General features: G+C 54.7%; 1 protein-coding gene across 1 annotated transcript in view; it reads left to right on the top strand.

Moving 5' to 3' along the window:
* The first annotated feature begins 864 nt into the window (after window positions 1-864).
* The window catches only part of FCGBP (Fc fragment of IgG binding protein), a 38,621-nt gene continuing 26,665 nt past the window's right edge, over window positions 865-12,820 (top strand). The window contains exons 1-6 of the mRNA XM_029925647.1: window positions 865-919; window positions 2,131-3,378; window positions 4,726-4,737; window positions 5,067-5,404; window positions 10,042-10,612; window positions 12,695-12,818. Of these exons, the coding sequence (XP_029781507.1) occupies window positions 865-919; window positions 2,131-3,378; window positions 4,726-4,737; window positions 5,067-5,404; window positions 10,042-10,612; window positions 12,695-12,818 (2,348 nt within the window). The remainder of the gene's footprint in view (window positions 920-2,130; window positions 3,379-4,725; window positions 4,738-5,066; window positions 5,405-10,041; window positions 10,613-12,694; window positions 12,819-12,820) is intronic.

Raw genomic sequence — 12,820 nt, 5'->3', positions numbered from 1 at the left:
CTGCCCCCACCCCCCACAGTGCCACCTGGACGCAAGACGTGGATGGCTGGGGCCCAGGAATCAGCTTGTGGGGACTACGGAGCAGTCAGAACCCAGATATAGGTCCTCTGCAATTGTTCCTGGCCGGAGGGAAAGGAAGAAATCCAACCATCGACCGAGCAAACAAGATCAAATACCACCTTCTGCCCCTTACTCCCCACCCTGCCCCCGGGGACCCAGGCCTTCAGTGCCCTGCTCCCCAGCTGTTTCCCTCTGGGACACCACCCTTCCAGTTCTGAAGTTTCCAGAAGGCTCCCAGGCCACAGCCACCAGCTGTTCTCACACCCCTCTCAGGGCCCAGGTGTCTGGGCTCAGCCTCCACCCTTCCCAGGCCTTCAGGGTCCCCATTCGACCTGACCCGGGGATCACCAGCCTCCTCCAGGAAGTTGGCACCATCTTCCTGGTAGGTGGCTCGGGGTGTGGCCCAAGGAGGCCAGAAACTCTGCTATATAGCCCAGCCCAGGGGCTAGCCTTGCAGCTCCAGGGACCTGCAGGTGAGACAGGCTGGGGTCCCCTTTAGAAGTGGGACATCAGGTCCCCTACTCTGGCCCCTGATTCCAGGCTTCCTCCGCCCAACCCCAGACCACTGGACACCAACTCCCCATCCTTCCCCGTCCTGCCCTCCCCCACCCTCAACCAGACCTACCGAACGTCTGACTCCCCTAAATACACACACACTGGCCCGTGGATCCAGCCTGCCTCAGCCTTCCTGGTGCCCAAGGAGCCCCTGTCCCGAGACTGGGCCCTTCTGTCCTCTCCAGGACAGTGTCCAGCCAGAGGGGCCAGACTTGCCTCCTATGACCCTCCCTCTCTCTCACTGCAGACATGGGGTCCCTGTGGAGCTTGTGGACACTCTGGACCGGAGCCACCCTCCTGTGGGGTAAGTTGGCCTGAGATCCTATCCCTGTCCTCGCTCTGGTCTTGGGCACTCTGCCTGCGGGGCCAGCAGCCTCCATCCGTACACTGAGATGGAGAGGGGTCCCACGGCTTCTGCAGAGACTGTGGTAGAATTTGCCCATTGTCTCCCTGTCCCAGAAGGAAGCAAATAAAAAACACGGTCCCCAAATTAAAGCATGTGAGAACTACCACTTTCTCCATTTTCTGTAACGCAACCAATGTTTTGACTTCGAATCTCATTCTGTGGAGGTGATGGAAATTTTCACTAAAGTCATTCTTGGAGGGCTTGGTGCCCGATACCCAAAGCTAATGCCCAGGACCCAGAGTCTCAGATGAAGCCAGGGTACAGGTGGAAAGGTGGGAATCAGTCAGCATCTGCGTAGGTTACTTTTGAAGCCTTCGTTGTCCCTGATCCTCTGGCCCCATGGGACACTGGGACAGCCTTCCAGCTCCCCTTCTTCAGCAGACAGTCCTGTAACGCCCCTGCTCTCTCCAAGATCCTATAGATCTCCTCCCCTTCTTCTCCCCCTCTCCCTCTCTTCCCAGCCCTGGAGAATCTCTTACTGGTCGGGGGTATTGAAAAGCACCGACTCCTCTCTCTTTCTAGGAGATACATTGTCCACACTCCCACAGTCTTCTTCCCTCTGTCCCCTTTACACCCCCCTCCAAGTTTTATCAAGACAGAAATCAAACGGGCACCTGAATCCAGCCAGTTTGAGCCCCATAGTACTTAAAAACAATTTGGGGTTGGAGATTTCCCAAGGAAATCCAAAAAGCCAGCTTCTCATGAAAAAAATGGTAAGATCTGGCTTAAAAAAAAAAAGAGCCCGTAAACCATCATAATAACAGGCCGAAGCTGGTAGCGACGCCCCACTTTCCTCGGTACATGAAGGCTCTGGCTTGCACACTCCCCACCCAGACTGTCTCTCAACATTCGCATTGCTCACCTGGCCCCATTGGCCTTGGAGCTTGAGATCCCCTTCGGAAGTGTTCAGGCTTTTAGAAAACAAAGCCAGAAAGGCCCGTAAGGTGAATAAGGAGAAAGGAAAGAGAGAAGGGGGGCGGGGGGCAGGGACATGCTCCAGTCACTATTTCACAGTATTTCAACATGGTATCTAGGCCCAGTGCAAGCGGTTACTTGTCCGCTGGGGAGGGGTGGACAAGCAGAGCCGTAACTCCTTCTCTCCCCCTCAGGGTTGACCCCGGGGGCCGCAGTGGACCCCCAGGACACCGGGGAGGTGGAATTCTTTGCAGCCTTCCTACAGAACTACCTGCCCGCGCACCGCCCGGTCTCTCTCCACCTCCTCCTCTCCAGTCTGTCCGACAGCCCTGCCTCGGTCTCCATTCTCAGCCAGGCAGACGGCACCTCCCAGAATGTGGTAGTGAAGCCCGGGCGGTCAGTCGCGGTCAACATTAACGCCAACGCTGAGATGTTGGGCAGCGATACCTTCCAACAAGCGGTGGTGATCCGCTCAGACCGCGCCATCTCTGCGCAGGCCGTAAACACGAAGCCTGACACGGCAGAACTGACGCGGCTGTGGCCCGTCCGTGCTCTGGGCACGGAGTATTTTGTGCTCACGCCTCCCAGCGTCTCCTCCAGGCACGTCAAGGAGTTCGCTGTGGTGGCTGGGGCCGCAGGGGCCTCGATCAGCATTAAGCTGGCCGGGCCGGTGACATTCCACAGCAAGTTCTACGCAGCAGGCAGTGTCCTGAGCCTGTCTCTGAAGCCCTACCAGGTGGCCCAGGTGCAGGGCACAGGTGAATTGTCCGGCTCAAAGATCACAGCCAGCAGCCCCGTGGCTGTGTTCTCTGGCCACAGCTGTGCCCAGAAACACACCAACTGCAACCACGTGGTAGAGCAGCTGCTGCCCACGTCTGCCTGGGGCACCCACTATGTGGTGCCCTCTCTGTCCTCCCAGACCCGCTTCGATCTGGTCTACGTCGTGGCCAGCCAGCCCACGAAGCTGACCTACCAGCAGGGGGGCACCACTGGCTCCCGCGGGCTCCAGGCAGGTGACGTGGCCCAGTTTGAGGTCCGACCATCCCAGCCCCTCTACCTGTCTTCGGACGTGGGCGTCCAGGTCCTGCAGTTTGGCACAGGTGCCGTGAGGGATGGGGTCACCTATGACCCCCATCTGGCCTTGATCCCGGATGTGGCAGCCTACTGCCCTAGCTATGTGGTGAAGACCATGCCAGGCACTAATGGCGTGGCCATGGTGGTGGCCCGGACCAAGGCGGTTAAGGAGCTGACCATGGAAGGGCGCAGGCTGGGGGCCGACCTCTCCTGGACCGCTGTGCCAGGCAGTGAGTTCTCGTACGCCGAAGTGGAGCTTGGCACTGCTGACAAGCTCCACGTGATTGAGGCCACCACCAGCTTTGGGCTGCTCACCTTCGGGCTGGCCCGCGCCATCAGCTACGGGACAGCAGGTGTCTGTGGCCGAAGTGAGTGTCGGGAAATGACCTTGGTCCCCCTTTGCGGGCTCTCTCGCCTCTTCCCTCTTCCCACCCACCTGCTCCTCTGGCTGGGCTGTCCCCACCTCAGCTCCATCCTCTGCCCCCCTCCCTTCCCTAACGATTCCCAGCTCCTCCCTCCCCTTCCACTCCAGGAACTGCTAAATATTTAGTGACCAGTGAGATCCAAGGTCCCAACCAGTCAGAAGAGATGCTGGCCAGACCACTGCAGCAGGGTCTTAGAAGCCCCCATGGTCTGGGGGGTAGAGATAGGGTCCTAGGGAAGAGCCAAGGTGCCTGGAGGTGCCTGGAGGGAGGGATCTCGGGGGGCGGGGACAGGGAGGGACTGGCATCAGTTCAGCAACTTCTTATCAAACAATTTGGAAATCTTTTGAAATATTTTTTTAATGCTTATTTATTTATTTTGAGAGAGAGTGAGCTAGAGAGCGAGAAGGGAAGAGGCAGAGAGAGAGGGAAACAGAGAATCCCAAGCAGGGTCCTCGCTGTCAGCACAGAGCCGGATGCTGAGCTTGAACTCACAAACCCGTGAGATCATGACCTGAGCTGAAATCAGAAGCCAGGTGCTTAACCGACTGAGCCACCCAGGCGCCCCGGAATTATTTGATATTTTAGCAACTGTACCAGTTGCTAACTACCACTCCCCCACCCCAGAGAGGAAAGTTTATATCCCCGCTCAAGAGGTCTGAGAGTATGATCATAGCAATGGCCACCAGGCTGGGGGGAGCTACCTCTCAATATACTAGAGATCATTCTAGGTGCCTTGCATGTGTTAACGTGAATCTCTAGGACCTGGCCTTTTGTGTAAACTTAGGCTCAGAGCTGCCCCCACGCAGTACACTGGTGTCAGAGGTCACACATGCTAAAGCCAGACTTCCCAGGTTCAAATCCCACCTCTGCTTGGACAACCTTGGGCGTGTGACCTCACCTCTGTGGGCCTCAGTTTCCACGTCTGTAAAATAGAGATAATAGGGGCACCTGGGTGGCTCAGTCAGTTAAGCATCTGGCTTTGGTGCAGGTCATGATCTCGCAGTTCGTGGGTTCGAGCCCTGCATCGGACTCTGTGCTGACTGCTCAGAGCCTGGAGCCTGTCTTCAGATTCTGTGTCTCCCTCTCTCTCTGTCCCTGCCCTGCTCATGATCTGTCTCTTGCTGTCTCTCAAAAATAAATAAATGTTAAAAAAAATAGAGATAATAACTGTCACAGGATTGTAGCAAGGGCATAATAAATTACATTTGTAAAGTTTTCAGGGAGTATCTAGTAAGTTATTATAATCAGACAGAAAACAAGAGGTTTTGAAGACTGGGAGGCAGGGAAGAGCTATTTCTTCCTGTGTGGACCCCCTGCCTCAAGCTAGGACCCTGGAATTAGGGTCCCCAGCTCTGGCCAAAAGCCCCCCCGCACCCCGGCCATAGAAGCCCCTCAAGAGCCACTTTGGGCTCAAATAGTAGGATGGGGGAGGGGTGGGTGATTAATCCTAACAGGGAACACTCAGAAGACATGGGGTCAGGTCATGCCTGGGCGGCTCTCTCTCTCCCTGTGAGATTCCAGACCTCAGTCTTCCTGCTTCTAAAATGGGCCCCGCAGCAGGAGAGCCACGGGATTCCCACCAGCGAGCATACTCCTGACTCTTTCTCTGCCATCCCTCCCCCCTACCCCAGCCCAGGAGCCCTCCTGCAAAAATGTGCAGTGCCCTTTCCAGCAGCAGTGCCAGATGGTGGACGGGCAGGCCCGGTGTGCGGCGGTCTCTGTGGCCACCTGCCGCGCCCAGGGTGACCCGCATTACACCACCTTCGACGGCCGGCGCTACGACATGATGGGCACGTGCCTGTACACCATGGTGGAGCTGTGCAGCGAGGACCCGAACATGCCCTTGTTCACCGTGGAGGCCAAGAACGAGCACCGGGGCAGCCGCCGCGTCTCCTACGTGGGCCTGGTCACCGTGCGCGCCTACAGCCACGCAGTGTCGCTGGTGCGCGGGGAGGTCGGCTTCGTCAGAGTGAGTATCTGGAAGCTCCAGGGTGAATACCTAGGAGCCTCGGGTCAGAAGGAGGGGGCGCGGCGGGGCGGAGGCGGCGGGGCGGAGGGGAGGGAGGAGCGGCGGTAATTTGAAACTGTGGCGGAGCGTTCAATCCCTTTTGTCCCGCAATTCTCCTTCTAGAAAATTAAAGGATACTCAGAAATATGGTTTAGAAAAAGAACGTTTCTGCCAATGTCGCTTGTGATAGCGACAGGAAAAAAAAAAGGCAACAAAATGTCCAGCTATGGAGAATTTCTTAAGCGACCAAACACTAAATTTAGTGAGCCCTGCCCTGTCCCGGATTTGTTAGGGATTTCTGTGTATAAACGCATTGGGTACTCACAGCGATCTGTGGGGGTAGGCGTTCTTGTTGTTTTTTGTTTGTTTTTGAGAGAGAGAGCACTTATGACCATGAGCAGGGGAGGGGTGGGGCGGGGCTGGAGAGAGAGAATCCCAAACAGAAAATCCCAAATCCTGACCACAGGGCTCCATCCCATGATTCTGGGATCACGACCTGAGCCAAAATCAAGAGTCAGGCACTCAACTGACTGAACCCCCAGGCGCACCACATTATTATTACTAACACTTTCAGAAAAGGAAACTGAGGTCCAGGGAGAGGAGTGACTTCCCAAGGGCTCAGAGCCAGTAAGAGGTGGAGCTGGGAACCTAGGCAGGCTGGCTTCTGAGTCACTTAAACTCCTCACCATTCTGCCGTACACAATATTTTTACACTGTTTTGTTCACTTTTGATATCAAATGTGCGCATAATAAAATTTGTAAATCTCAAGTCACGAATCTTGACAAATGTGCAACCCAGACCTCCATCAAGATACAGAATATTTTCAGGGTGCCTGGGTGGCTCAGTCAGTTAAGCATCAGACTTTGCTCCAGTCATGATCTCACTACTTGTGGGTTCTGGGTTCGAGCCCCACATCGGGCTCTGTGCTGACAGCTCAGAGCCTGGAGCCTGTTTCTGGTTTTGTGTCTCCCTCTCTCTCTACCCCTCCCTTGCTCACCCTCTATCTCTCAAAAATAAATAAACATTTAAAAATTGTAACAATAAAAAAGATACAGAATGTTTTCATTATTCTGGAACATTCTCTCATTCCCCTTCCTAAACAATCCCAACCCACCCCCAGAGGCAACCACAGTTCTGATTTCTTTTTTCCACCATGGATTAGTTTTGCCTGTTCAAGAACTTGTGTGTGTGTGTGCACACGCACGTGTGCGTGTTTAAGAACTTCATATGAATGGACTCACACAGGGTAAGAAGCTCTTTGTGTGAAGCCTCTTTGGCTCAGCACAGTACTTGTGAATTTCTTCCATGATGTTGCTATTAATATTTTTTGATAAGTAAAGCATTCACGTAGCTCAGAACAAACAGGATATGTTGTTAAAGGTCTGGGTTTCTTTTTTTTTTAATGTTTATTTACTTTTTGAGAGAGAGAGAGAGAGAGAGAGAGAGAGAGAGAGAGCGTGAGGGAGGGGCAGAGAGAGGGAGAGAGAATCTGAAGCAGGATCCAAGCTCTGAGCTGTCAGGACAGAGCCTGACGCAGGGCTCAAACTCACGAACCGTGAGATCATTACCTGAGCTGAAGTCGGACGCTTAACCGACTGAACCACCAAGGTGCCCTTGGCTTTCTTTTTTTTTAATCTTTGTTTATTTATTTTTGAGAGAGAGAGGGAATCCCAAGCAGGCTCCAAGCTGTCAGAGCAGAGCCCTATGCGGGGCTCAAACCCATGAACTAAGAGATAATGACCTGAGCCGAAATGAAGAGTCCTCAGACACTTAACCCACTGAGCCACCCAGGTGCCCCTAGGCCTGGCTTTCATTCCCGTCTTCATCTGCTTTGCCCCTGTTCCCCACAGGTAGCTAGTTTGGTTGATTTCTTGAGGGTTCACCTAGGGTTCCTTTATGCCAATCCAAGCGATGTGAACAGTACATTCTTACCTTTCCCCTTTCTTAGCAAAGAGCACTGTGCCGTCTGCTCTGTTCTGCCCTTTGCTTTGTGTCCTGAGTGGTACCTTTTGGAGCTGTTTCCATATCAGCCTAAAGGGAGCCTCTGCTTTCTTTTCCTTTCTTTCTTTTTTTTTTTTTTTTTTTTTACATCTGCACGGTACTCCATTGGATGGATGCCTCATCATTCATTTAACTCAGTCCCCCGTGAATGGATGCTTTTTTCACAATAGCCAACAGCACAGCACTGAACAGTCTTGTACCTCCCTCATTTTGTGAGTGTGCGGGTGGATCTGGGAGATGAATACGTAAGCGGATTCAAGTAGGTGTTCTCCAGATCTAGAGGGATTGAGCATGAGTGCAGAGGGAGTTCAAGTTGCTGAAGTTACGTGAGGAACTTTGAACGGGCTGTGCAGCTTTTCAGAGAGAGAGAGGCCCTGTTCCCTTTGTCAGATCCTTACAGAGGTCGGTGACTTGACCGAGGTTGAGAGCTCCTGATAGAATCATGATCAGGGCGCCAGGGTGGCTCAGTCAGTTAAGCAGCTGGCTCTGGATTTCAGCTCAGGTTATGACCCCTCAATCTTGAGACCGAGCCCCAACTCAGGCTCTCCATGCTGATCTCAGAGGCTGCTTAGGATTCTCTCTCTCCTTCTCTCTCTGCCCCTCCCCTCCCACACTGTTTCTCTCTCTCCCAAAATAATAAACTAAAAAATAAACATTAGGGGTGCCCAGGTGGCTTAGTTGGTTAAGTGTCCAACTTTTGATTTCAGTCCATGTCGGGCTCACAATGTATTATCACGATGACAGAGTAGAGCCTGCTTGTGATCCTCTCTTTCCCTCTCCCTGCCCCTTCCCTACGTGTGCTCGCTCTCTCCAAAATAAATAAATAAACTGAAAAAAAAAGTGAAAACAAAAAGAATCATGATAGGATGTCCCCAAAACATTGCTAGGTGAAAAACGGGCTTCATGAAATGGGGACATCAGCATGGTCCCATTATTTAAAAAGGCGAAAGATTTATGTGATCTGAAGAGAAACCAGAGTGTGGTCCCATTATTTAAAAAGAAAAAAATTACATAAATTGAAAGGTAGGAAATAAAAACCCTGGCAGGCGGGATTTATAAATGTACGTGTGTGTCCACAGCAATGTGAGTGATTTCTCTCTCCTGGTTTTTGTTCATGAGCATTTTGTAAGTTTTCAGTAATGAGCAAATATTACTCGTGTCATTTAAAAATGGAGAGACTGTAGGCTCCCTGGGCCGAGAGCCTGTGAGTGTCTCGGTCACAGCTGCATCCACAGCACTGCCCAGCACCGACCTGGACACACAGGAGGGCTCACGGCGGCCTTGCTGTGAATGAAGGGCCATTGACTGAATGAAGATCTGTCTTACTTCCTGTGGTCCCCTCTGCCTCTTATTCCTCTTTTTTTTTTTTCATACCTCCTCCTCTTAGCTAAGATAAGCATATGGGAAGAAAAAATTAAGAACAAACACTCAGAAAGAGGAAATTGCGCCCAAAAGACAGAGAGACACACTCCTCAACTCCTGGCCAGACTCTGTCTCCACTTAGGATACTTGCGGAGGAGTCCCCTCCCCCGTATTTCCATGGCTTTCCCTCACTGGTTCTTTTTATTTATTTATTTTTAAGTTTTTTATTTATTTTTGAGAGACAGAGAGAGACGGTGTGAGCAGGGGAGGGTCAGAGAGAGGGAGACACAGAATCCGAAGCAGGCTCCAGGCTCTGAGCTGTCAGCACAGAGCCTGACACAAGGCTCAAACCCATGAACCATGAGATCATGACCCGAGCCGAAGCTGGATGCTTAACCGACTGAGCCACCCAGGTGTCCACCTCACTGGTCCTTTACAGCTCAGCTCAGCTCAGCTCCGCTCAGCTGTCCGTGCCTCCAAGAAGCCTCCTCTGACCTACAAGATTGGGTCTGGCTCTTCTTCTAGACTCTCACAACCTCCTGTGCATCCACCATCTCAGTCCTGACCACGCTGAGCTGTTGCTCTGATCTCGTGACGGTTCTGTCTCCCTTGTTGGACCGGGTGCCCCATGAGAGCAGGCTCTGGGCTGTGCCGGTGATCACTGTGTCTCAGGGACCTCCTGGCCAGGGCCAGACGCAGAGGGCATGCCCAGGGAATGGTCATTTAATGCAGCAATGCCTTTCTTCACTTACTGCGCACCTGCGCTCCTACCAGGCTCCGTTATAGGCACTGGGGGAGAAGAAGCAGTGAGCAAAGCAGACAAAACTCCCATCTTGGTGGGGCTGACAGTCTACGGAGCTAGACAAATGATAAACACCAGAAATTTGCCAATTATATGTTAGAAGCCTTAGAAGCTATAGGAAAAAAAAATAGAGCAGGGAAGCAGAATATGGCATAGGGAGGGGTTGCCGTACAAAATAGGGGCATGTGTGGCCTCACCGCCATGGTGACATTTGAGCCAAGCTTGTGTAAGGGGCCACGGAGTGAGCCACACGGACGTCTCGGGGAAGAACATTTCAGGCCACAGGGAAGCAAGGGCAGGGAGCCCGGGGCCTGGTCGACGGCAGCAGCAGGAGGAAGGGATCCGAGCTGGAGCAGGGAAGCGGGAGAAAGAGGGCGGAAGGGGCGAAGGCCAGACCGCACGGGATCTGACCACCCTCTCCTCCCCCCACAGATCGACAACCAGCGCTCGCGCCTGCCCGCCTCCCTGGCCGAGGGGCGCCTGCGCGTGTACCAGAGTGGGACCCGGGGCATCGTCGAGCTGAACTTCGGGCTGGTGGTCACCTATGACTGGGACTGCCAGCTGGCCGTGAGCCTGCCGGAGCGCTTCCGAGACCAGGTGTGCGGACTGTGCGGCAACTACAACAGCGACCCGGCCGATGACTTCCTCACGCCCGAGTTGGAGCTGGCGCCGGACCCCATGGAGTTTGCCAGTAGCTGGAAGCTGGACGACGGGGACTTCCTGTGTGACGACGGCTGCCAAGACAACTGTCCCTCCTGCACCGCAGGCCAGGCCCAGCACTACGAGGGCAACCGTCTCTGCGGCATGCTGACCCAGGCCGACGGCCCCTTCGCCGCCTGCCACGGCGTGCTGCCGCCCCGGCCCTTCCTGGAGGAGTGCGTGTATGACCTGTGTGTGCTCAACGGGGACCGGTCCAGCCTGTGTCGCAGCCTCAGCGCCTACGCCCAGGCCTGTCGGGAGCACGGCGTCTCTGTCGGCGACTGGAGGGCACCAGCCAACTGCCGTGAGTGGATTCCCCGGGGTGGACTGGGATCACGTGGTGGGAAGGCCGGGGACTCCTTGCGGCTGCTCAGTGTCTGCGCACTTCTTGTGGCTCATCCTGAAGCTGGACCACGCCAGGAGCACAGGGATGGCGGAGATGGCCAGACGGTGCCCGCACTGAGCCTGAGGTTGGGGCAGACCCATCCCTAGCCAGTGACAGTCCCGAGTAGTCCCCGCTGGGCTCAGGGAGGCACAGAGTGACCAGGGCCAGCTCGGGGGAACTCCAGGGCGGGCATGGGACACCAGGAAAGCTTCCCAACTCCGCCTGGCGGGGTCACGGAGGATTTCCTAGAGGAAGGGATGCCCAATCTGAAACCTGTAAGAGGAGCTGACCCTAGGGAGAAAAAAGGGGAGCAGGAAGTGGGTCTGGGGGTGAGAGAGGAGCACGTGCAGAAGCCAGCAGAGTCCCGAAGCAGAAATGTGAACATCTCTTCTTTTGTAGCCCTTTCGAGGCTCCCCCAATGGCCTCTGGATAAAGTCCAAGCTCCTTAGTCAGGTGTCCATCCACTCATTCATTCATTCATTCATTCATTCACTCATTCCTTTACTCAAAGGCATTCCCTGAGCCCCTATCTGGCCCCATCTTTCCGCTGGTGTGTGCTGGCCCCGACCTGTCCCTGCCCTTGTGAGGCTCCCAAAAAAACTTTCTGGAGACAGAAAGTCTAGTGTGCAGGGAAGGGGAGGTGCCCAGACCCAGGTGTAGGGCTTGAGACAGGGACTCCACAGGAGGAGTAAGTCTGGGGGAGACCCTGAGGCCGTGTGGGGTTTGTCTTGGTCACTTCTATATGTCCTCACTGGCCAGTAAATGTCCCCCCTCCCGAGCTCCCCAGTGCCAGAGCCGAGGCGGAACCCTGGGTTCATTGCCACAGGCATTGGTTTCTGAATGAGCCAGGATCTCCTGCGGGCCAGACCCTGTCCTTGGTGCTGGCGAGTCAGCTGGGATTGAGGTGGATCAGATGCCTGCTCTCAGAGTTCATATTCCAGCGGGGGAGACAGACAGTAAGCAGTAAACTACGGAATGTCTTCAATGAGCAAAAGAAACGGTATTCATGTAAGAAGAGGAAATGGGAGGCTCATGGGAAGGCCTGCCTGAGCAGGTGACGTGGGAGCCCAGAGCGGCCAAGGGCAATAGAGTGAGCTAAGTAGCAATGCCGCTATCAGGTGTCTCTGCATAGATTACCTCGTGTACCCCTCACCACCCTGTGAGGTCAGTACGATTACTATCCCAGTACTATTACTATCCCATTTTACTGATGGGGAAACTGAGGCACGGAGTCAATGGAATCATTTGCTCACAATCACACAGCTTAGGAAGGGGAGTCTGGGATTTGAACCCAGGCTGTTCAGGCTCCAGGAGCTTTCTCTTAATCACATGATGCACTGCCTTCGGAGGAAAGGCCAATACAGGCATCAGGAACAGCCAATGCAAAGGCCCTGAGGTGGGAGCATGAGGACCTGTGAGGATGCCTCTGTGGCTGGGACAGAGGGAGCCAAAGGGAGAGGGCGAGGGAGAGGGGATGAGGGAGGTGATGGGCACAGGTGATGGGAGCTTCGAGCGCCACCAGGAGGACTCTAGCTTTCCCCCTGAGATGGAGCCACACAGGGGCTCTGAGCAGGAGAGGGACGCCACGGGTGTCCTCAGGGTCCCTCTGTCTGGGAGGAACAGCCTGGGAGCAGCCTGGGGCCAGAGGACACCAGGCAGAAGGCTGCTTGGAGGGGACTGGACCAGGGTTGGGGCGGTGGTAAGAGAAAGGGGCAGATTCTAGATAGATTTTTGAATATGGAGCTCACAGGACTTTCTGACAGATTGGTTGTCCGTGAACGAAGAGGGAAAGGAGTCAACTGTGTCTCTGATGTTGGGGATCCCGCACCTGGAGGGATGGAGGTGCCCTGAGGCGCTCTGGGGGAGGAGCAGGGTGTGGCGAGGGAAGTCTCGTGGAGCGCTTTGGGCAGGGCGCCCCGCCCGGAAAGGGAACAGCCAAAGCAACGAAGCAACGCCCTCGCACCCGCCTGAGGCACCCTCCCCTTCTCCGTCTTCCCGCAGCCATGTCCTGTCCTCCCAACAGCCGCTATGAGCCGTGCGGCCCCGCCTGCCCCGCCACCTGCAACTCGGAGGCGGCGCCGTCCAACTGCTCCGGGCGCCCGTGCGTGGAGGGCTGCGTGTGCCTCC

Source organism: Suricata suricatta, chromosome 16, assembly GCF_006229205.1.
Source record: "Suricata suricatta isolate VVHF042 chromosome 16, meerkat_22Aug2017_6uvM2_HiC, whole genome shotgun sequence".
Lineage (NCBI taxonomy): Eukaryota > Metazoa > Chordata > Mammalia > Carnivora > Herpestidae > Suricata > Suricata suricatta.
Note: the sequence above shows the minus strand (reverse complement) of the source record. Positions and strands in the feature narration are given on the sequence as shown.